The sequence below is a fragment of the Schistocerca piceifrons genome, chromosome 3, assembly GCF_021461385.2.
Source record: "Schistocerca piceifrons isolate TAMUIC-IGC-003096 chromosome 3, iqSchPice1.1, whole genome shotgun sequence".
Classification (NCBI taxonomy): Eukaryota; Metazoa; Arthropoda; class Insecta; order Orthoptera; family Acrididae; genus Schistocerca; species Schistocerca piceifrons.
The window spans coordinates 533,094,634-533,118,692 of record NC_060140.1 but is presented as its reverse complement, the minus strand read 5'-3'; the positions used below and the strand labels follow the sequence as shown (position 1 = coordinate 533,118,692).

General features: G+C 37.2%; 2 protein-coding genes across 2 annotated transcripts in view; one reads left to right on the top strand and one right to left on the bottom strand.

Moving 5' to 3' along the window:
* Positions 1 to 13,319, top strand: part of LOC124789978 (copine-8-like) — a 232,275-nt gene extending 218,956 nt beyond the window's left edge. Inside the window, exons 10-11 of the mRNA XM_047257521.1 lie at positions 1,753 to 1,839; positions 12,972 to 13,319. Of these exons, the coding sequence (XP_047113477.1) occupies positions 1,753 to 1,839; positions 12,972 to 13,016 (132 nt within the window). The 3' untranslated portion in view covers positions 13,017 to 13,319. The remainder of the gene's footprint in view (positions 1 to 1,752; positions 1,840 to 12,971) is intronic.
* LOC124789980 (large neutral amino acids transporter small subunit 1) overlaps positions 1 to 24,059 on the bottom strand; it is a 361,571-nt gene that overhangs the window by 12,579 nt on the left and 324,933 nt on the right. The window contains exons 8-10 of the mRNA XM_047257523.1: positions 19,359 to 19,433; positions 17,145 to 17,304; positions 1,881 to 1,973 (exon numbers count right to left, since the gene is read on the bottom strand). Of these exons, the coding sequence (XP_047113479.1) occupies positions 1,881 to 1,973; positions 17,145 to 17,304; positions 19,359 to 19,433 (328 nt within the window). The remainder of the gene's footprint in view (positions 1 to 1,880; positions 1,974 to 17,144; positions 17,305 to 19,358; positions 19,434 to 24,059) is intronic.

Here is a 24,059-nt window from a genome sequence, read left to right as displayed (position 1 = left end):
GTGTATAAGATCATAGTGCTTCTGTTTTGCATTTGGGTATTCCAGACGCTATGGGTTTGTTTATTGAGTGTCGTTTTTTATTTGTGCTTCACAGTTGCTATTATTTGGCAGATAGTGAGTAGAGCTGTGGAAGCTAAAAAAAATGGGTGCCAAGTGAAGAAATCTGAATATTTCAAACATATTCTTCAGTCTGAGGTCAGTAGAGGGGTGACAGCAGAAGAGCCAGCAAGAAACATTTGCACTGTGTATGGGGATAATGCCATTGCACAAAGCATGGGAAGAAAATGGTTCTCTCACTTGAAGGAGGATTATTTTGACATTAAAGACTCTCCACATTCAGGGAGACCTTCAGGGTTAGATGAAGATCGCTTAAATGCATTAATCCACTATAATCCATGTCATTGTGCCTAAGAATTGGCGAATGAGATGAACTGTGATCATTTCACCATCATGGGAAATTTGCATGGAATTGGGACGGTTTAAAAGTTGGGAGTGTGGGTACCACATACTCTAAGCTAAAATCACAAAAATCAGCAGGTGGCCATATGTGCATTCCTGCTTGCTCATCATCAATTGGCTTGTGAACAACACCAACCATTTCTGTCCTGTATCATTACTGAAGACAAGGATGTATGGGACAAGTCTTGCTTGCATCTAGGCCTATTGCAAGTATATGAGCCATGAGGCAAGGAGTTGGGAGCAGGGGTGGGAGAAAGATGGACAAGGATTTGTGTAGGTTCGGTGGGGTGTAGAATGTCACTGGACTGGAGGAGTGGTGGGAAAGATATTGGGTAGTATATTCCTGATTTAAGGGCACGATGAGAGGTAGTCAAAACTCCGGCAAAGAATATGGTTCAGGTGGTCCAATCCTGGGTCATAATGGTCATGAGGGGACTGCTCCCTTGTGGCCAGTCAGTGGGAATGTGAGTGGTAGTAGGTGACAGAGAGACAAGGCATGGGAGATCTTTTTCTGTACAAGGTTGGGAGGGTAGTTTTTGCTTTTGAAGGCTCTAGTGAACCTTTAGTGTATTTGGAAAGGCACTGCTCATCACTACAGATGGAACGACCACAGGGCTGTCATTATTCTATCCTGGATTTTCCATTGTTCAACAATGTAATGAACTGAGAAGTCCATGAGCTCTTTATCCAGCAGACAGACAGAAAATGGATTACTGCTCCAATGACTTTTTCAGTGCACCTTCTCAACAGTCTGAAGTCATTAATATAGTTCTCCTATGAATTATGCTCTGATTCTTCCCTCTGTTGATTCATTAACTTAATGTTTGTGTAAGCCTGCAACTAGCATGTCGTCTTTCCATTTTATTTTCCATATACACTGTACACTCCTGGTGGGTCTACTCGTACTGTACAGCAGAATCACGTTCTCCCAAAACATCATTCTTAACTGTGTGTATTTTGCCCACCCATCATCATTTGCTGCCCTTCATCCATACACAGTTCTCCAGAACTACTTTTTCAGTGTCAGAATTATAAAGTCAATCATTTACTTTTTGGCTTAATTTTCATTATTGTCTTCTACTCTTTAAATTCTAACCTGCCTGTTTTAACAGCTGTCTCGTGAACCTAATGAGTGCTTTATTATGAGTATTTTTTTTTTCTCCTCCCCAAAGGGGTTTCTCTATGTGCCTTAATTTGTCAAACAAATATATGATACTGTATATGATACAAGCTGAGCAACCTGCAACTCATCCCATTAAGTCTTAACCTGTCTATGTGCTTATCTCATTCAAGGTCTTCCTTAGAAGAATACACCACTCATATGAAAAATGTAACAGCCATTATGAAAGTTTTCGAGGAAAAGGAAATAATAATAAAAATGTAAGTAGGCTAACAAGCATGATTAAACACTTTGAACTTACCTAAAAATTTTTGTACTGGCTTTGGTTTATTCTTCCAATAGACAAATATCAGGTAAACAGGAACTGATGTGAGTATCATAAGACAGCCATAGCCTAGAATGTAAGAAAATAGTTTTAAGTGTCTCATGCCACAGAAATATTTTGCAAGAAAATATTTACTCACAATTTCAAAACTCTTATCTTTTCAAGAACTTTTCCAAGAAAAGATTTCAGCAAACTGCCATTAAAGATCGAAGTAAAATGGTAATTCTGTCAGACAGTAAAGCTTATCAACCAGTTCCATTGACAATTTAACATCCTCCAGAGCAAGCCACAGTGTCGATACAAAACATCCTTTCTTTTGAAAATCTCATAACTATTCAACAGATGAATAATGAAAAATTAAAATGTCAAATTATCACTAATTGGAAGCTACTGTGATGTACTTGGCATCAAGATCAGAATATTTGTTAACAAATCTTACTTTATGATACTAATTCAGTGACTAATTCAATCAAATAAACCATTCATTTTGTGTATCTCATAACAAAGAAGTATTTTAAGGAATTTGAAACAAGTTAAGAGTGTGTTAACAAAGTAAAACAGCTATTAGAAATTAATAATAATTATCATTAAACTGCTATAAACTATTTCCATTTAAGCTTAGTTACATTTGGAGAAAAAATCTTTTGTTTTGTCAGCTATAGAATGAGTTGTTTATCTTCTAATTATAGCTTAATGTCTACAAGATCATATTCACATTTATCATAAAACAACAGTTATTTGTCTGCCAAAAGACTACATGCATGTTTTTAATTAATGTTTCTGCTTGCCATGCAGTTATTCAGTGTTACCTATAAACAGTAAATTTTTACCAATATATAGTTGTCACAATAGGCATCTTGTTTTGACTATAAATTGCTTCAATTCTGAAAGGCTACCAGACCCATAAATTAAAATAGAATCTGCAACCTTAATTTAAAATTATTTGCTTACTATTCTGCAAAATATTGCACCAGGCACAATGCAGCCCCCATGGCATATGCTTTTCTCAGGCACAGTAAGAGCTAGTTGCTGTAAATCGCTTTGACTACTCTGAAGCAACTGGAAGGTGCTGTGAACTGGTGTGCTGGAAACGGAATCAGTCAATACTCGTTCACTTGACAGAGTGGTGTCTCAATGGTAGGCCTATGCATCCTGTGCAAGGGAGACAGGAACCAGGGAGAACTCAGGGTGTTATACCCATCCCCCTATTTAACAAGTTCAAGATGCTGACTTGCACTGAAACTGAACCTGTGACATTCACTCCACCTGTTGCGAAATGTGCTGAGATCCATGTCAAGGGCTGACAAATGCAAAATAGTAGGATCTATTAACCATCAGCAGTTCAAACATATGGTGAATAATGGTACCCCTTAGAGAAATAGCAGCATGGGATGGAAAGAATCACTACGTTAGCCCAGTATGTATGACTGGGGGCGTCATTCCACGTATCGAAGAGGCTATTCCAGCAACCACTGAGGCAACAGAGTTTAACAGACTACAAATTGTTGTACACGCTGGGACAAACAATGAGCTGACAATCTGTAGTGATGTTCAGCCATGAATTTATGATTTTTCTGAACTGGGGCAGAAACTTGATAGTAGTGCACCCTCTCCTTCAGTGTTTTGAGTTATGTTTTTTAAAACAACTCACAATTGATGCTTGTTGGGATTTTTTGTGACTACAACAATAAATTTTCACTTTTTATTACCTATTAACTAATAGCTTTCTGTTTTGTGTGACATAAAATTAAAAACAGGAAATATACAGCCACTAAAGACAACAGACAAGCAAGATAGTACACATTTCTTCAGTACTTAGGTCCTAGCATCTTTTTGTCTCTCTACAGTTTTCAGGGTGTATATGTGGACAAGAAAAAAAAATTCCCAGATTTTTCCCGGATTTCCCGGTAAAAATACAGTTTCTCCCGGGTGACAGTATATTTTCCCTTATCAATCCTTTGAATGGTTGTTTTATACCCGGGCGTACAATATCCCGGCACTTTAGAAAACGAAACTCAGGGGAAAAGACACGTTTTGGAAACATCATTGATGTGCAGCAACATGTACTCTGCGTATTTTCGCATTACGAAAGTATACACTGGAATTCCACCAAACACCGCATGTTACTTTCTGAATCATTGAAATCGAGATTTCGATGCGCTTTTGTAGGCCGTTCGTAGCTCATGTCACGTGATCTTGCCAGTCGATGACAGCGGATATTCAGAGCATAGTACACGTGATGTAGTCAGCCAACAGCAACATCACTGTTAAGTAGCACGAACACATAAACAGGGAAAGTTAATAGTTTAAATTAATATAGTGTTGCTACAAGAAAAGCAAAGTTTTCACATATAATATTGTTCTCAAGCTGCAAGAGAAGCTAAGCTTTCGCATATACTGTTGATCTTTTTTGCGCGTGTTACACTTTAAGATATATCACACAAACGTGCCAGTAAAATTTTTAATAATGACATAAATGTCTGATCTTCAGGGTTCAAAGAGTTGATTTTTAAATGAGAGGCAAACGCTCTGTGATTTAATAAATTCATTGTACATTCTTGCACATAGTTCAACTTACGTAAAAGAATATTTACTTTGAATGTAACGCTTTTCAAACCACCATTCGCAATATTTTCCCGCGACCTATCAGAAATAGATCCGTTTCAGCAGTTGCCAGAAAACACAGATAGGCGACACCGCGCTTGGGTAGCTATCATGACGTAAGACATCCGTATGTACGTAATTGTAAAACATTGAAAAATCATACATTATGTCATAAAAGTAACAAGACATCAGAGGATACTACAAGAACATCTGAATTTCATGAACAATATTAAAATGTGCACATTTAAAGTGCATACTGAAAGGGCACATTCGTATGTCCAGATTCCCAATGATGTAGACCTCGACGTAATATTAAGCTTTTCAGTGTGGTATTTGGGATGTAAATTTTCTTGGAGCACCAGTACTGAATTATATCATGTTTGGTTCTTTATTATGACATAATGCCATATGTGCTAGAAAATGAAAACGTGCACTTGAAATGCAGCGAACGGTTGAAACTAGCCAGTACTGTGGAATTAAACATTTCATTTCAAATACATTGACTGCCTCTGCGGAAAAGGTTAACAAAAGTCAAATTTCCTTAGCGAACAGACAAAAATAATGTCATTGTTCCGCAAGGCGATTAATGCTTGACTGTCAGAAAGGTGGAAATAAAATAAAATCTGAAACTAATGACATATTTTAGCCTTCCGTAATTATGTGAATGTGTTTTAATTCACTTGATAGCTCCTGGCCACAGATATCCATTTTGTTTTCATTTGACATGAGAGTAAACGAAGGGGAAACAGCAAAATCACTAAATGTAAACACGGGTCATGTGGAGACTACCCACTATAACTCAGACTGCTCTGCACATCAGCCCCGGATCTACATTTGCGAACCGAGTCAATTCTAAAAAAAAAATAATAATAATAATAATGAATTTTCAAAATATGTTCATCTTGTAGCACACATCTTTCTGAGAAGTCTGAAACATAAAACATAAGTATTCGAGGAAATGTAAGACATATTATTTGGTCTTAAGTATGCCAAAGTGCAGTGCCACGCCCCTTCATAAAGCATTTTTCTGCCGCACGTCCAAACTATATTCAGGCGTGTGGACATTGAAATGTCCTGTGGTGCATCTTCTGCTCCCAGTCGGTTGGTTTGACAGCCTGTCCCACTTTAAAAAATCCCGCAATTAATAGCGGATGGGATTTTTTTGTAATCGAGAGAACAAGAACTCTTCAGAAAATCTGAACTCTTTATTGCCTATTAATTAATAACTTGCTGTTTTGTGTGACATAAAATTAAATATAGGCTATTACACATTTCTTCAAACCTTAGCTCCTAGCATTTTTTCTCTCTAATCTTGCTATGTTTTGCTACATGAAAAATCGAAATGTCGTTATCTAATATTGAAAAAGCTGTTCATACAAATAATACCCAAGACTGGTGTGGTTTCTTGATCTGATTACGTCTATTTTGTAACTGTCTGCTAGATAAAAACAAAATAGGCCTTTCTAATATGGCAGCAATTTTGAAACACACCAAATAAACGAGACTGTTTTGGCACAAATGGCCATTTTTATAACACGACAGAATATAATCCATGAAGTACCAATATCAAATGTCTATTAGGCCTACTACAAGCAAAAGGCTTTATGTTAGGAAATAGTTTCACTACGAAATTTTTATATAAATTTGGAATCATCTTATTCTTCTATAATTTGTGTGATGTCCTCGTTTCATCTCCTTCCTCGTTTCATCTCCTTCCTCGTTCTAACAATCTTGTCATCACCAATTCTGTAGCTATTGCTGCCATTGTCAAAATTTGTTCGCTGATTGACTTCACTAACCCTGTCAGAATAACAAGTTTAGGTATCCCCCGATTATTTTTCGGTTAGGCGTTATTATGTGTTCGAACAACACGTTTTCCGTGTTACTTCCAGAATAGAACCTATGCGTCTGCTAGCCAGGGACTTACAACTGGTCCTTACCACTGTAGCGATCTGGGCAAAAATTTTCTGTCAAAATTTGATTTTCTTGGATACACCGAGAAGATAATACGTAATATTTCTCACCTGTTATTCCTGTTAGTCGTTTATTTCCATTCTGGTAGCCTGAATCTATGGATTTCGCTAGTAATTATAACAATGCTGATCATTCGCAAACCCAATCAACCACATAATCAGGCAGCAGTTGGCATTCATCTGTTCGGCTTTACTCCCTCAGCTCGTATTGCCCCGGCCCCCTTTGTCTGCGGAAAGTTTATTTCTAGATGCGACAAGGATTCTCCTGACAGAAACATCACGTACACTATGCATGCATTCAAAAGTCAACTTATGATTCATTCAGAAATCAAGTTAAAATATGTTCAAAAACCAACAGGGATGCATTTCAAAATCATATCAATAATCGATAGACAAACGTGCACTGGATGCTAGGCGCTTTGTGAAACAAGTTTTTTTTCCCCAAGAATATGAATTTTCCCCGTAGCATCTAGCTGCTTGCTGCGACTGCTTGCACAGCCAACAGCCACATTCCTGTAGCCAGAAGTGGGAGAATCACTACTCAAACGTGACTCAACTGCGCATGTGCATGAGCGCGCGCGAAATGCTAAAACAAATTGAATGTAAACAGTTTCGACATCACATTCATTGGAGGCAATTTGTTGTTATGAAGCACTGCATAGTCTTCCTAAAGCCTTTGACACATTTTTGATGGGCGGACGCTTGCATGAGCGTTGTTGTATATGGCGCATTTCCTTTGGAATTTAAGTTATTTTCGTTTTTTTCTCTCGTTTATGTTTTATAGTTGAAGTATTATTCTGCAGTAGTGGGATAAGTAATATCCTTTATTAAAATATTGGTTCTTACCAGCCAAAATTACAAAAATTTAACTGAAAACTCAAACAATGAAAAATTCCCGGAATTCTAAAAATATCCCGGGTTTTTCCCGGTTTTCTCCCGGATGAAAAAATTCCTGGGTTTTTCCCAGATCTCCCGGTTGTCCCGGGTCGTATACACCCTGAGCTTTACATGTCGTGCTTTCCTTCTTCGAAAGAATATATTAGTTCATCAAAGTTTGTCTCATACAAAGCTTTATTTCAGTGGTTATTCCTGACTCACTGTTGAATGCAGGTAGATTTTACTTATGTCAGTTTGTTGAAGCTCTGCTCGTAGCTTGCAGATGTCACTGTAGGCATGTCCCCATTTGTCTGCGGGAAAATTTTTTTTCTAGATGCAACATGGATTTCCCTGGCAGAGAATCATGTCCACCATGCACATATTCAAAAATTAGGACATGTCCAGAAATCAATTTAGGATGTGTTCAGAAACCAAGTGGGATGTGTTTCAAAATCAATTGAGTAATTGATAGAACAACTTGTGCTCGATGCTAGGCACTTTGCAAAACAAGGTTTTTTTCTAAACTTGAATTTGGTGCCCCCTGAAATTGCTGTCCAGGATAGATACCCTTGTTTGTCCATCACAGGAAGTCAGGTAGATGCAGTATTACTCAGTTTCTGAAAAGCATTTGACTCAGTACCACATCTATTTTTATTATCAGAAGCATGATTGTAAGGGGTATCAAACAAACTTTGTGGCTGGACTGAGAATTTTATGGTTGGGAGGATGCAGCAATTTATCTGGGATGGAGAGTCAGCAACAAATGTAGAAATAATTTCAGATGTGCCCAGGGTAGTGTGTTGGGACAATTGCTGTCATGTCTTATATTAATGACCTCGTGGACACTATTTATAGTAACCTGAGACTTTTTGTAGATGACACAGTTACCTATAATGAAGTACTGTCCAAAAGAAGCTACATAAATATTCAGTCAGATTTTGATAAGATTTGAAAGTGGTACAAAGATTAGTAAATTGTTTTAAATGTTCAGCAATGGAAATTGTGCACTTCACAAAAATGAGAAATCATAGTACCCTTGTATTATAATATCAGTGAGTTACAACTGAAATCTAATAGTTCATTCTAATACCTGTGTGCAACAATTTGTAGGAATGTGAAAGGGAATGATCACACTGCCTCAGTTGTAGGTAAAGCAGGTAGCAGCCTGAAGTTCATAGGTAGAAGACTAGAAAAATGCCGTCTGAAAATGAGATTGCTTACAAATCACTTGTGTGACCCATCCTAGACTATTGCTCAAGTGTATGGGACCCATATCAAATAGGTGCAACAGGGTTATTGAACAGATACAATGAAGGGCAGCACTAATGGTCACAGATATTTGCGACCAATGGGAGTGTGTCTCTAAGATGGTGAAAAATTTGAACTGGTAAACTCTTGAAGACAGACGTAAACGACCCCACGAAAACGTACTTGGAAAGTTTCTAGAACCAACTGTGAATGATGAATCTAGTAATATATTACCCTATGTTCTCATTGCATACAGATCATGAAGACAAGATTAGGCTAATTACAGTATGTTTAGAGGCATTTTCACAACCATTCCTCCTGTGAATGTAATGGGAAAAAGTCCTAATAATAACTTTTACAATGTGATGTAACCTCTGTCAAGCACTTCATAATGGTCTGCAGCATATGGCTGTAGATGCATTACTCCACAAAACGGTAACAAGATAGCCCTTTTCTCTAAGTTAAACCTCCATTGACACCGTAGCTGTAAATACATTTAATACATTTACAAAATGTCTTCTCAGTTTTCCAAAGCAGAAAAAAAATCATCATAGTACATTTCCTTCCTATTTAGGCTGGAGCTGCTTAGGCCTTATGTTCAGAAGTGAGCTAATAAATTATACGGACTGTAGAAATGTGTAGGGTGTAGACACAGACAAGAAAAAAAAAATTTCTTGATTTTTCCCAGATTTCCCAGTTAAAAGTACACTTTCTCCCGGGTGGAAACACACTTTTTCCATGTTAAGTGACCGTATATTTTCCCTCAGAACTGCAAAACTTATCAGTCCTTCGAATGGTAATGGTGTTATACATGGGCATAAAATTTCCCAACACTTTAGAAAATGAAACTCGGGGAAAAAAGACACGTTTTGGAAATATCTTTGATGTGCAGCTACATGTACACTGCGTATTTTTGCATTATGAAAGTATACATTGGAATTCCACCAAACACCGCATGTTACTTTCCAAATCATTGAAATTATGGTATGCTTTTGTAAGCCAGTCATAGCTCATATCATGTGATCTCGCCAGCCGATGACAGTGGATGTTCAGAGCACAGGATACATGATGTAGTCAGCCAACAGCAACATCAGTATTAAGTAGCACAAACACACAAACAGGGAAAGTTAATAACTTAAATTAATATACATATGTTGCTACAAGAAAAGCAAAGCTTTCACATATAATATTGGTCTCTAGGGTTAATAAGCTGTAAGAGAAGCTAAGCTTTTGCATATAATGTTGATCTTTTTTGCGCATGTTACACTTTAAGATACATCACACAAATGTGCCAGTAAAATTTTTAATAATGACAAATGTCTGATCTTCAGGGTTTTGAAATTCTTCTAAAAGGTGCGTCATCAAACAGTTGATTTTTAAATGAGTGTCAAATGCTCTGCGATTTAAGAAATTCATGGTACATTCTCGCACATAGTTCAACTTATGTAAAATGATACTTACTTTGAAAGTAATGCTTTTCAAACTACCATTTGCAATATTTTCCCATGACCTGTTAGAAATAGGCTTGCACAGCTACCATGGCATAGGAAGCCCGTATGTAGGTACATGTAAAACAATGAAAGATCATACATTGTGTCATAAAAGAAACCAAGACATCAGAGGATACTCCAAGAGCATAGGAATTTCATGGACCATACTAAAATGTGCACATTTAAAGTGCATACTTAAAGTGCACATTCATATGTCCAGATTCCCAATGGAGTAGACCGCAACCTGATATTAAGCTTTTCATTGTGGTTTTTGGGATGTTAATTTTCTTGGAGCATCAGTACTGTATTGCATCATGTTTGGTTCTTTATTATGGCGTAATGCCATATGTGCTAGAAGATGAAAACGTGTGCTTGAAATGCAGCGAACAGTTGAAACTAGCCAGTACTGTGGAATTAAACATTTCGTTGCAAATACATTGTCTGCCTCTGCAGAGAAGGTTAATAAAAGTGAAATTTCTTTAGAAAACAGACAAAAATAACTTCATTGCTGTGCAAGGGGATTAATGCTAGACTGTCAGGAAGGTGGAAATAAAATAAAATCTGAAACTAATAACATATTTTAGCCTTCTGTAATTATGTGAATGTATTTTAATTCACTTGATAGCTCCCGACCACAGATTTCCATTTTGTTTCCATTTGACGTGAGAGTAAACAAAGGGGAAACAGCACAATCACTAAATGTAAACACGGATCACATGGTGGCTATCCACTATAACTCAGACTGCTCTGCACATCTGTCCGCGATCTACAATACTTGTTAACCGGGTCAATGCTAAAAAAAATCAAATTTTCAAAAATGTGTTCATCTTGTAGCACACATCTTTCTGAAAAGTTTGAAACATAAAATCTATGTTCCTGAGGAAATGTAAGACATGTTATTTTGTCTTAAGTGTGCCAAAGTGCAGTGCCACCCCTCTTCTTACAACATTCTTCTATCGCACGTCACTGTATTTCGTACTGTGGAATTGAAACGTGTATATTTTGTAATGGATGCCATCAAACAATATTCAGGACAGTGGAAATTGAAATGTCCTGTTGTGCCTCTCCTGCTCCCAGTCGGCCAGCTTGACAGCCTGCCCCTCTTTAAAAAAAATCTCGCAATTAATAGTGGATGGGCTTATTTGTAATCGGGAGAGCAAGAACTCTTCAGAAAATTTGCACTCTTTATTGCCTATTAGATAACAACTTGCTGTTTTGTGTGACATAAAGAATCTATTACAACATCAAAGTTTGTCAAACGTTTTGCTACATGAAAAATCGAAATGTCGTTATCTAATACTGAAAAAGCTGTTAATACAAATAATACAGAAGACTGATCTGATTGTGTCGATTTTGTCACTGTCTGCTAGATAAAACAATATAGGCCTTTCTAATATGGCTGCAATTTTGTAACACACACCAAATAAACGAGACTGTTTTGGCACAAATGGTCACTATTATAACACGACAGAATTAATTCATGAAGTACCAACATCAAATGCCTGGTAGGCCTCCTACAAGCAAAATGCTTTATGTTAGGAAATAGTTTCACATTTCATTCATACACACCAGTTCCTCAAGCATGAGATCAAAGAAATAGTATAACGAAATTTTTATATAAATTGTCTTACTCTTCCATAGTTTGTGTGATGTCCCCATTTCTTCTCCTTCCTCATTCTAACAAACAATCTTGTCATCACCAATTCTGTAGCTATTCCTGCCATTGTCAAAATTTGTTTGCCAATTAACTTCACTAGCCCAGCCAGAGTCACAGGTTTAGCTATCCTACGAAATTCTCTGGTTAGGCGTTGTTATGTGTTCATACAACACGTTTTCCACGTTACTTCCAGAATAGAACTTAAACGGCTGCTAGCTGGGGACTGTACGACTGGTCCTTACTAGTGTAGCGATCTGGCCAAAAAATTTCTGTCAAAATTTCATTTTCTTGGATACACCGAGAAGATAATACGTAATATTTCTCACCTGTTATTCCTGTTAGTCATTTATTTCCACTCTGGTAGTCTGAATCTATGGATTTCGCTAATAATTATCACAGTGCTGATCATTTGAAAACCAAATCAACCACATAATCAGACAGTGATTGGCATTCACCCGTTCGGCTTCACTCCACTCAGCTCATATAGCCCCGTCCCCTTTTTTCTGCAGAAAGTTTATTTCTAGATGCGACAAGGATTCACCTGGCAGAGACATCATGTACACTATGCATGTATCCAAAAATCAACTTATGATTCATTCAGAAATCAACTTAAAATGTGTTCAAAAATGTTCAAAAACCAACAGGGATGAGTTTCAAAATCATATGAACTATCGATAGATCAACATGCGCTGGATGCTAGGCGCTTTGTGAAACAAGTTTTTTTTCCTCAAGAATATGAATTTGGCGCCCCCTTTTCCCAGTAGCATCTAGCTGCTTGCTGCAACTGCTTGCACAGCCAACAGCCACATTCTTGTAGCCAGAAGTGGGAGAGTGTACTACTCAAACGTGACTCAACTGCGCATGCACATGAGCCCTCTCGTAAATGCTAAAACAAATCTAATGTCAACAGTTGTGACTTTACGCTCATCGGAGGCAACTTTTTTTTTAATGAAGCAGTGCATAGTCTTCCTAAAGCCTTTGACACATTTTGCTGTTGGCAGATGCTTGCATGAGCACTGTGTCTATTTTATAAGGCGCATTTCCTTTGCAATTTAAGTTATTTTCATTTTTTCTCTCATTTATGTTTTATTGTTGAAGTATTATTCTGCAGTACAGTAATATCCTTTGTTAGAATATCTGTTCCTGCCATTCAAAATTACAAAAATTTAACAGAAAACTAAAACAATGAAAAATTCCTGGAATTCTAAAAATTTTCCAGGTTTTTCCCGGATCTCCCAGTTGTCCCGGGTCGTATACACCCTGAATGTATCATTATGACAATGGAGTCCATTTTAGAAATAAAATCCAAGTTGTACTCTTGAGGCTGCAGTTCAATTACCAAACCACAAAGTGAAACATGCATGGTGTTGTACTTGCTAATGTGTAGCTGTGACAAAGAACATCAAGTACAATATGTGGGGTATCAACCTCAACATGATACCAATGCAACAAACATATGTGGGGAAACAACTCTGTTCAAAATCAGCACTGTTGCTAACTGCACTACATTGATGTGTTTAAAAACATTATTAACTGCTTATGCTGTCTCAGAAGACAGAAATAACTGTGTACCAATATAAATACGGAGATATTCAAAATATCGATGTAATAAGTCCAAATTGCTCAATACATGCAGTTTCACACAAATGTAAAAGAGACTGAACTATTTTTCAATTCTATAATTTTTTGTGTTTTTTCATTATATTTGCTCTACATTAACTAATTCTATCTATTATTAAGTTGGAAAATTATCTTGGTTAGAAAATACTGAGAAAAAATAAAATACTAATGACCCTCCAAATGTCTCATTCCACTCCCCCCCCCCCCCCCCCCCCACCCCCCGCCCACCTACCCATCTCCCCTCCTACTTCTCCAATGGTAAAATATTTGTTTCTACATATAGACTGGTATTACCAGTGTTAATTTCACAGACATACATATTATGCAATTTCAAATAAGCAAAAATGATCTTCTAGAACCAGCGGTAGACATCAACTGGCCTGTCTGAAGAAGTGAGTAATATGCAGAATGTGTGTGATGTTGCTTGAAGTTCAGCTGAATAAAAACTTAAAATTAAGTCAATTGCGTTGATAAATTAGTAGAGAAACTCAGTTTGGCATATTTGGGAGTTTGAAATATCTTCTTGTGTTAACCCAAAAGCCAGAAGTTTAGTCGTTTTGCATACTTTCACATCCTGTTTTATGAAATCATCAGTTTTGGCTATGCACATAATGTAACTAAAGTATTTATTCAGCAGAAGCAAACTGTATTGCACTGTACCGTATTTTTATATATCCACTCAATCATTCAACCTACAGCAGTGAATAACATGATATGGGACAAATCAAACAGATGATGACAAACACATATGCATACAACATTGTTACACATCATATACATCACACACAAGATATATTGCACATGTTTTCTTATTCAGTCATTCAATACACAGAAGTGTACAACATAATAAAGATTTTTCACTTTTGCCAAAGCTAGTCTGGCTGAGGGAGAAAAGCTCTTCCTCTTCGCTGATGCTATGATACCAGCTGTGATCCAGTTGGAGGATGCTCTCTTGTTACATCTGGTTTTTGTTGTTAAGGAGAAATAATAGTTGAAATAGTAACAGAAAATGTTCTTCCAAATTTTTCATCTACTGTTTGAGAGTGGTATACAGTCTCCAGTTTTCTCTTTGCATATGCGACAGAAAACCGAGTACATTGTTTTGACAGAAACTTCTACTTCATATTGCAATTCTTTTGGGTTGACATTTACAGTCTAGAAAGACTGTCTGTATAATCAGTGCGTTATGGTCAGAAAATCCCAGATTTATAGATCTAACAGAACAATTCATGTAGCTAATGAGTTGGAAAAGAGTGCTTAAACTTTGACTAGCTACCCTAGTTGGGAATATGCCCTTCATATCAAAGTTGTAACAGTTCATAAAGTTATTAAAGTCAGACTAATCATCACATTCTGTGAGGAAACTGATGTTAAAGTCACCACAGATTATGACTCTTGATGGTTTTCTTTTCATCACTTTTTCTAATACTGGTGTGAAATTTCTGTAAAAGGAGTGCAAGCTGTCAGAGAGATTTATAAACTGATATTACATGAACACTAATATCTTTGATTTCAATACCAGATAATTCTATGTCTTTCTCAACACAGTAGGAGATGCATATGTCCAGTGGAGTAGCCGCAATACTGTCTTTTACAAATATGCAATTTCCTCCACCTCTGAAGTTTTTCCTTGAAAAGTGGTGCACTGGTTTGAATTGTGATAACATGACCAATTTTATTTTGAGAGACCTCATAAAGTGTTCAGTAATACACAGTTTTCGGGCATCTGATAATTCACTGTTGATGCTTGTTAAAAGTTCTAACTCATTTAGCTTATTCTTAAGACCCAGCACATTATGAAAATAGGTTTTTGGGGCAAGGGTACACTTCATACTAGTCAATACATTTCCATGAGAAGATTCTGGTATGGTTTCAATACTTACAATTGAATGTCTAGATTTATTTTCAGCATTGCTGGGAGACTCCACTTTAACTGAAGTTGTCACATTTTTTTATTTTTTTTAGGGGGGAGGGGGAGGAGGGATAGATGAAAAGCCTGCTTGTTGCAGGCTACCTTGGCCTTATGTGGACACTTACTGTGGATTGTGTTGTTGGCCCACTGCTGTTGGAGTCATTGGAGCTGATATTATTGCTGCTAGTGCCACTGCTGTTTGCTGGTACTTCTACTGGTGCCGCAGCTGTTGAAGTCATTGATGGAGCTGTTGGTGTCAGTGCTGCTGGTGATGCTGCTGCAGTAATTACATGAAACTCCTCATATGCTCTCCTTTCTTGTTTCTTTCACAGTAGTTGCTTCTCTTGATGGCGCCTCTTCAACATCAGGTTTTTGTGCAGAAACCACTTCTGCATAGGAGGAGGTCAGTGAAGAAGCAGTCCTGTTTGATTTGTTTGATTCTGTTGCTGCATCCAATGCTGTTCTAAGTAGCAATATACCTGCTGATGATTCTCTATCTACTTATGGTTGTGTTGCTGTTGTAGACTCATCAGTTATTGTCCGATGTCTTTCTGCAAATGCTAGGTCAGGCTTGACTTATTAATGCTGATTTACTGGAGCATGCCAATAATGCATACTGTACAATTTTGCAAAGATTTTCTTTTCCTTTGAACACTAAGTGGAGCCCATGTTTTGTGTAGTCACTTTGTCTTCCTCAGATATTTGCATCCATTACAGTATCATGGTTATAGCATGACACAGTCCTCATTATGTAGCTGTTCATTATGGCAATTCTGTCATTCCATTCTGGTATGTCGTGTCTATATAGAATAGTGCATACAATCAATTTAGTGTGCATTATCTTTTTAAGAAAGTTTGTCATTGCCATTTTGAAGTCTGTGGTTGCATTCATCACATTGTTTGTGCCACTTAAAATTATCAGACAGTCGCCCTTTTTAAAATATCTTGTTTTTCTCAATGTTATGAACCACAACCTTCAGCAAAGGTCACTGTCAAAGCATAGATTTCTGATTGTACAAACTGGTTCAGGATTCCTGCACAAAGCCAACCATGATTGTCTGATACAAGAAGGATTTTTTGCTGTGTAGCTTCAAATCTTATCATTGTTTGCAGGCTTTGACAGTACTTTACACTTTTGGTTGCTTTTCCACAAACATGATCATAATGCTGTACTTTATAATCACTGTCGCTTATTTGCTGGTACTTAGTCACAGAGTACTACTTAATTCTTCTGTTGATGTTTCTCAATTTGCACATAACATTATGTTCCGATTCCTTATGGATTTAATCGGGATATTTTGCAGGTGTGTTTGGTCTGAGGTTGGGTGATGAACTAGTGCTTGATCAGAATTCAGGATGGAGCTATGTATTCTAGTGTGAAGTTCTTATACAAACTCCAACAGAAAATCTCTGCAAATTCAAAAGGAAGTAAAAGTGTTACCTCGTTAGCCAATACTTCTATAAATTATCTGATTATCTACACTCGGCGATCGAAAATTCTGTTAGCTGTATGGAAAGTAACAATGTCCACTGAAAAGATCAGAATTTGACAGACCTATCTTGTAACAGATGAAGGTTTGGAAAATACCAGTGTAACCATGTAAGTATTAAGCTGTCAATAGGGGATAAGGAGGACCTATTTAATAAAGCTGAAGAAGCTGTTAAGCAGCATAAAGATACTTTATAATGACCCTGAAAGTTCTCCTTCTTGATGGGATCTTAGGAATGACGAAAATTTTGTGTGCGCATGAGAAAGGGGGGGGGGTTACTTTCAATTTTTGAAGTAAACTACTAAATTATTACGTAGTTAATAAATTGGCACCAGTAACAATAGAAACTTCTAAAGCTGAAAATATTTACCTGTCTCCACTGGACTTGCCAGCATTGGCACAATGGTTATGAATAAGCTGGCCAGGATGTAAATAATAGGGAAGAACAGGTTGACTTTGATCGGTCGAGCCAAGTTGGGCTGCGTCCATCGTAACCATGGGAGGCACAATACTGCTACACCAATACTCAACTGTAAAAGGCCATTAGATTAAGTTACTGACATTTATACAAATACAAACATAAGTATTCAAAATGAAAACATAATTGGAAGTATGCCAAAAGGTACATTCATTAAACTGAAAATTGTGAATGTGAACATTCATGAGAGGCTATAATTCTGGTGAGCACATTCAAAACTCCCATCTTTAACAGTCAGTACAGTTTTTACAAGTATAATCCCCTACTTGATCTACACAAAGTGATGTTGAAAGACATGTGAAACAAAGCAGCAAGCTTCAGACTCTTGAAACACAAGAAAATAAACAGTCCGTGCTGATCAGAGCAAACAGTGGAGCGAGGTATATAGAGTTTCTTGAGCATAACAGGAAGAGATGATATACTGACAACAAATATAGATTACAAATGAAAATGTCAAATTTAAATTTGAACATTGGAAAATCTGTTATAGAACAATAACTAACCGGATGAAATGGATAGTCTGCCACTCACCACATAGAGGACACACTGAGGCACATTTGAATAAGATGTAGGTTGTCAATGTGCCTTTCAGTCACTCAAAGCCTCCTCCATGCTGTAAGTAGTAATCAGTTCTGTACATGTTCTGTTATTCAAACTAAGATTTCTAATGCATTTGTTCTCAGCATCAGTCTATTCTTCCTTTTAATTTTCTGTGTTAGTTCTTTCTTATTATGAAGGTGCAGTGTGGCTTCAGCTGACAGAGACTATAGTCAAGTGTGTGCGAGTTGTGTTTGTGAGCGTGCGCCTTTGTATGTGTGTGTGTGTGTGTGTGTGTGTGTGTGTGTGTGTGTGTGTGTGTGTGTGTTACTGATGAAAGCTGTGGCTGAAAGCTTTATGTGAATGTATTAATTGTGCCTGTATGCAACTTGACGTGTCTTCTTTATGGTAAGTAGCAATCTGTCTTTCCCTACATCGTTGATATTCCTACCTGGAGTTTCCATTGTTTGATACATTGAATTTCACTGTCAAAAATATTTTGCTCTCATTTTCATATTGAGGAGGAAAACCTCTCCATGTCAAAGGCTCCAACAACATGTATGCAGTTATAGAGAGAAGTGGGACAACAGGGGCCATCTCCTTCTCTGAAATTGTTTTGTCAATGTCCTGTTAGGTGTTCCTATCCAGATTTGTATCTAGAGGAATAGCTGTTATACTCAACATACTCTACAACATAATATTTTATAGGCTATACCTCACATAAAAATTAAAGATGTGTAAAGTGCATATTAGGGTTGTGCTCACAGAAAGTCAGTAAATCATTATATAGGGTGAACCCAAATTCCACCAAGAAAATTTCAGAGGTTGTTTGAAGATATTTTCTGAATATTTTACTATGAGGAACCCATGGGCTCCAGTGGCTCATTACCCCATTTGCCTTTGTCTCTGTGAAAATACCTAGATGACTGTGAAAATCCTGTAATAAGCAGTCACCAAAACATGCAACACAAAAAGCAGAGTAATGCAACAGCATAAGAAATCAGAGACAACAGGTCCCTCACACCCAATTACTCAGAAATATTACTGAACAACCTTCAAAATTTTGTCAGTGCAGTTGAGATTCACCCTGCATAAGAGACTGAAATCGAGGTCTAATTAGAAGACCACTGTTTATTTTAAAGATTCAGTTGTAAATGTGCAATACCATTGTCATCTCTAATAATTGAAAAATTAAATTTAAATATTGTGGCGACATGAAAAGAAAGTTGATGCATGTTTACAGGAAAGAAACTACAGTGCACTGTAAAGTACAACACACTCAGTCAGTATAGAGTATTAAAAAGGAAACGCTATGGGTAATTGGTTATTATGAAATGGTTGGCCGAGTGAACCTCGTGTTGAATGGATGTAATCTGTGTAATATAGGTATATATATCAATATAAACACAAACAGAAATTTATGTAATGAATTCAATGAGAATGAAATTCATAATGGTAATAATTGAGTAAACAGATTCTCAAGTTTGCTGATAAAATTAACAGAAACAAAAACAGTATCTGAATATACATTCAAAATATTTTATATTATACATATTGTAATAAATTTACCCAAGTTGCAAAGCCCACATAGTTTATCAGAGCTCCAATGTCAGACACAGTCAAGTACAGCATTGACAGTAAGGCCTGGAGAAAGAAGAAAGAAAAAATAAGGGATAACATTATTAAAATAACATAACTGAAAAACTATTTTACATTAAACAGTACATGTTGAGTATATTTATTTATCACAGATAACATTGTCATCATACTCTAATCACACCATCAACATCCACCAATCAGCAGATCAAATGGCCCTCTTGCAGTTTATGTTTGTCACAAAATGAATCCATTTTCTGTTTGGTCTGTCAGCATTTCTGCTCCTTCTTGGCAGGTGGTGCCATCTGGGTCTTTCTTGTTCAGGGTTATGTGTGTGTGGGTTAACCACTTGTTTGTAAGATTACATTCCTATAAGCTTCCAATGTTCCATAGTTATACAGACGTGGGGCACTGAATTAGGACCATATATCTTTCACCCCAGTGATGGTGCGTAGTGTCATGCTATACACTCTACAAGACATTCTTGGAGAGCCATCCTGATCCTGGACAACTCACCAGTCAACCACAAGTCTCAGTGATTTGATGCAGCTAAGTCCAAAACCACACACACACATTGATCAATGATGCCACAGATGTGCTCAAAATGATTGAAGTGTTGCACAACCAAATTATTCACCGACTCCTGCTGCTTGTCATCTGGGTCCACTTAACAAGTTCTGATGTAGAGAAAAGAAGCTGAGTGAGTATGACTCCAATGTTAAGGGTTGTATACATCAGCAATCAAGGCACCCATTATGTCAGTGTTATACTGGCTTCCTTCCTTCCCACTATAGTCCGATGGATATGACATGTGTGAGAATGGTGGCACTGTTGTCACTTTCTACTCATTAACACAGTCCCTCTTACTGAAGTGTGCAGCAGTGTAATAATAGCATTGACTTAATATGAAGCTGAGTACCCAGTCTTAGTGTTTTAATGTAGCAGTGACAGGGTGAAAAAGATCAACTCGCAAGATTAGATGGTCTCTAATGAAGCTTTATTTTGTGGGACTGGAGGATGTAAAATGAAAATTAAGTGATTTAGCATATAGCATTGCAAAGGTGGTGAAGGAGGAGGAAGAGTGATGTCTAGAAAAAGTGTCATGCTAGAGTCTAACCTTTTCTTAAAAAAGTTTGTTCAATGCAAACAAATCTGTTGTAATCTTGTTTCTTCCACTTCCAACATAAGAAAACATACATGCTTTGTCAAATGAAAATAAGGCACAAAGCAACATCAGCTATGTTCCTATAACCAAAAAGCAAATTATACCCTAGACCATTCAGTATGGTTCATGGCTCAGATTTCAAAAAAGTAGCACAAGGAGTCCTATCTGTAGGAACTGAACTGGACTGGATTGTGAAGTTGATGTGGAGGTTATACTAACTTGTCTGCTATGGTTAAGATTCAAGCTATTTCCAGTGCAGAGGCTATTAAAAAGGGGCCGATACCATGAGATACTGTTGCTGTTACCAATAAAAGAGCCTCTTTTCAAACAGATAGTTGTATGTAAGATGCACATTAACCCTTTGACTGCTGTGGAAGTGTTAACTCATCATGCCTCGCCATTCCCCTGGTGCGCCTGACACGTATACACGTGGCCTTGGGTCCTCCCTACAGCACTAAGGACATGTTTATGTGTCCCGCGCCACTGGCCTTCCCACTGCTAGGGACACATTTAGGCGCACTGAGTCACAGCTATCTGAGCGCTATGAACATGTATACACGCATGGCTGTCTTTCTGCCCCACTCTACTAGTAGCTGTTCAGTGGTCTGACTGTGTAGTTCGAGAGTGCATATATCTTTGTTGCTGTGTTTGCTCCTTGCAGAATTTGACTTAGATTCCTGTATTTTCGTCAGTGTTCTTGTTTTCTACATGAGAAATGTCATGTCGCCGTGGTTTCACAGATAAAGAAATCCTGGATATGCTCACTAAGAGCAACAATGAGTGTGAATTATCTGCTAACAGTGATGAGTCTTCAACAGAATCTAGCTGTAATCCTCAGCCTTTTACATCAGAGGGGAGAGCAAGAATTACAGTCAGCAGTTCCTCTGAATCCAAGGAATCAGACAGTGACAGTGAAATGGTGCAGAAGAGAGCACGCTTAAGTGACACATTTGACTGGAAAGAAACCAATTTCCAGCCAATAAACCATCACTTCAATGACTCAAGTTCAGGACACAAATGTCAATTAGATACTGACCCAAGCATTCTTTCATTTTTTGTGATATTTATGTCTCAAGAACTGTTGACATTTATTGCAGACAAAACAAATCGTTTTTACGTTTACACCAGAGAAAATACTACAGAATCTGTGAATTCTCGACTGACAATGTAGAAAGACACTGGATTTGAGGAAATGTATTGTTTTGTTGCTGTTTGCCTTCTAATGGCGCAAGTTAAGGAGTTAAAATTAAGTGATTTTTGGTCCAGAGATACGCTTTTGAACACACCAGTTTTCAGCAAAATTATGTCCTGCGACCATTTTTGTCTACTTCTGAGAATGTTACACTTCAGTAATAACTGTGCAAGTACTGGAGGTGACAGTCTATTTAAAATTAGGACAATTGTTGACAAAGTTCGTAAGATGTTTCATAATTCATTTTGCCGACATCACAAGCTTTGTATAGATGAAAGTCTCTTGCTGTTCAAAGTACGATTATCTTTTAAGCAATTTATTCTAGCCAAGCGAAGTAGATTCAGAATAAAGACATTTGTACTGGGTTACTGTCAGGGTGGGTATATATTAGATTTTATTGTATATACAGGGGCAGCAACAGAAATTGGGTTACACAATTTGGGAAAAAGTGGCGACGTAGTGGCAACTCTTGTGGGACCATATTTGGAACAGGGTCATATTCTATATGTTGATAACTGGTACTCCAGCCCGGACCTGTTTCTTTGGCTTCACAACAATGGAACAGCCGCATGTGGCACTGTTCGTAAGAACAGGCGCAACATTCCAAAACTGCAGAAGAAATTAAAAAGAGGAGAAACTGAGTTTAGGTCCACTGACAAGGTCCTTGCTATCAAGTGGTTCGATAAGAGAGAGAAGTACATGTTGACCACAAGTCACATAACGCAAATGGTTGAAACAGAGAAGAATGACAGAAATACTGGTGAAAAAATAAAGAAACCGCAATGTATTGTAGATTACAACTCGAGTATGGGTGCAGTTGACCATTGTGACATGTTACTGAGCTCCATGGAATCAGCGCATAAGACTGTGAAATGGTATAAGAAATATTTTTTCACATTCTGGATTTGTGCATACTAAATGCTCATGCTCTCCATCGGTCAGCAACAGGGCGAAAAATGGCACTCGCAGAGTTTCACCTTTCTCTCATAAGGGAGACTGTAGAAAAATATGCTACAGAACCGAGAAAAGCTGGTAGGGGAAGAAGGCACTACAATGACGAGAATCCTCTGCAATTCACAGGGAGACATTTTCCAGCAGTTATCATGAGAAAGTATGCTAATGTGCAGATACGTGGTTTGCACAGAACAGAAAGTGCGCCGAGAAACTAGATACCAATGCAAAACTTGCAATGATCCATTATGTATTGCATCCTGCTTTGAGACTTATCATACAAAGAAGCATTACTAATCATTGGGAACTAATTGTGAAAAAAATTGTTGACGCTTCTGAATGAATTACTAAAAAAGGCAAAAATGTAAAAAAAAATATATATATACATATAAATCTATTTTTAACTTTGCCAATGCCAGTCCAAAGCCCAGATTGAAAAGAAGGATGGGAAATAGATGCAACATGTGTAAAATTATTCAAACAAAGCCTGACTTCTTCATATTTAGCAGTTTACTGGCAAATGAATGAACTTGGTGATTGAGATGACGCAATATCTGTACTGTGGCAAATGTAATTAGGCAGAGTACATTGTGCCAGTATAACAAAACCCATACAGTAATCTGCATATGATACATTTAAATTAACATGTAACATGGACAGTTATATTCTTTTATCCTTAATGTAGATTACACTCGGTCTACTTGTACACAACATGTTTTCCATAACTGATTTAAACACCTTTGATCAACGAGAAACGACATGCCAAAGGTAACACTCTTTTCTCAGTGCGATTTTTCTTGCTACTTTGCCTCTGTTGTTAGCCAATATTGAAAATTAAACTCCTTGTTCTGAGGAGGGTGGGGGGCTTAAAATTTGTTGTTCAAATGAGACTGTCTTTGAAGCATTAATAGAAAACGGCATTTGAAAAAGAAGTATCGAATACACCCTGCTTTCATCTTTTCAAAAAATCAACATCTTTTCAACTAATTTGTAAATTATTGGAAAATAGTAGGGGAATAAAAAATTTTATTCCTTATCGTTCTGCAGTCAATCTACTGCACTCTAAATTTCATTTTCCCCATGCGTTCACACTACTAGGCATGCTAACCCAAAGTTTACATTGTTTTCGAGACTGATTTTCGTGCCCCACTTTCATTCCAGTTGTACAGTTTGGTATGTTTTATGGAGCATAGTTTTCTAGCAAAATTGGAACAAAAATACCACATTTTTGACATTTTACAAAATCTTCAATTTTTTGCTTAATTCACTCATTTCTTAAAAGTGCTATTGAAATGAAACTTTATATTTAAGAACCCTGTGTTGTTAGGTTGCTACATGCCAAGTTTCACATCCGTCATAGCATTAG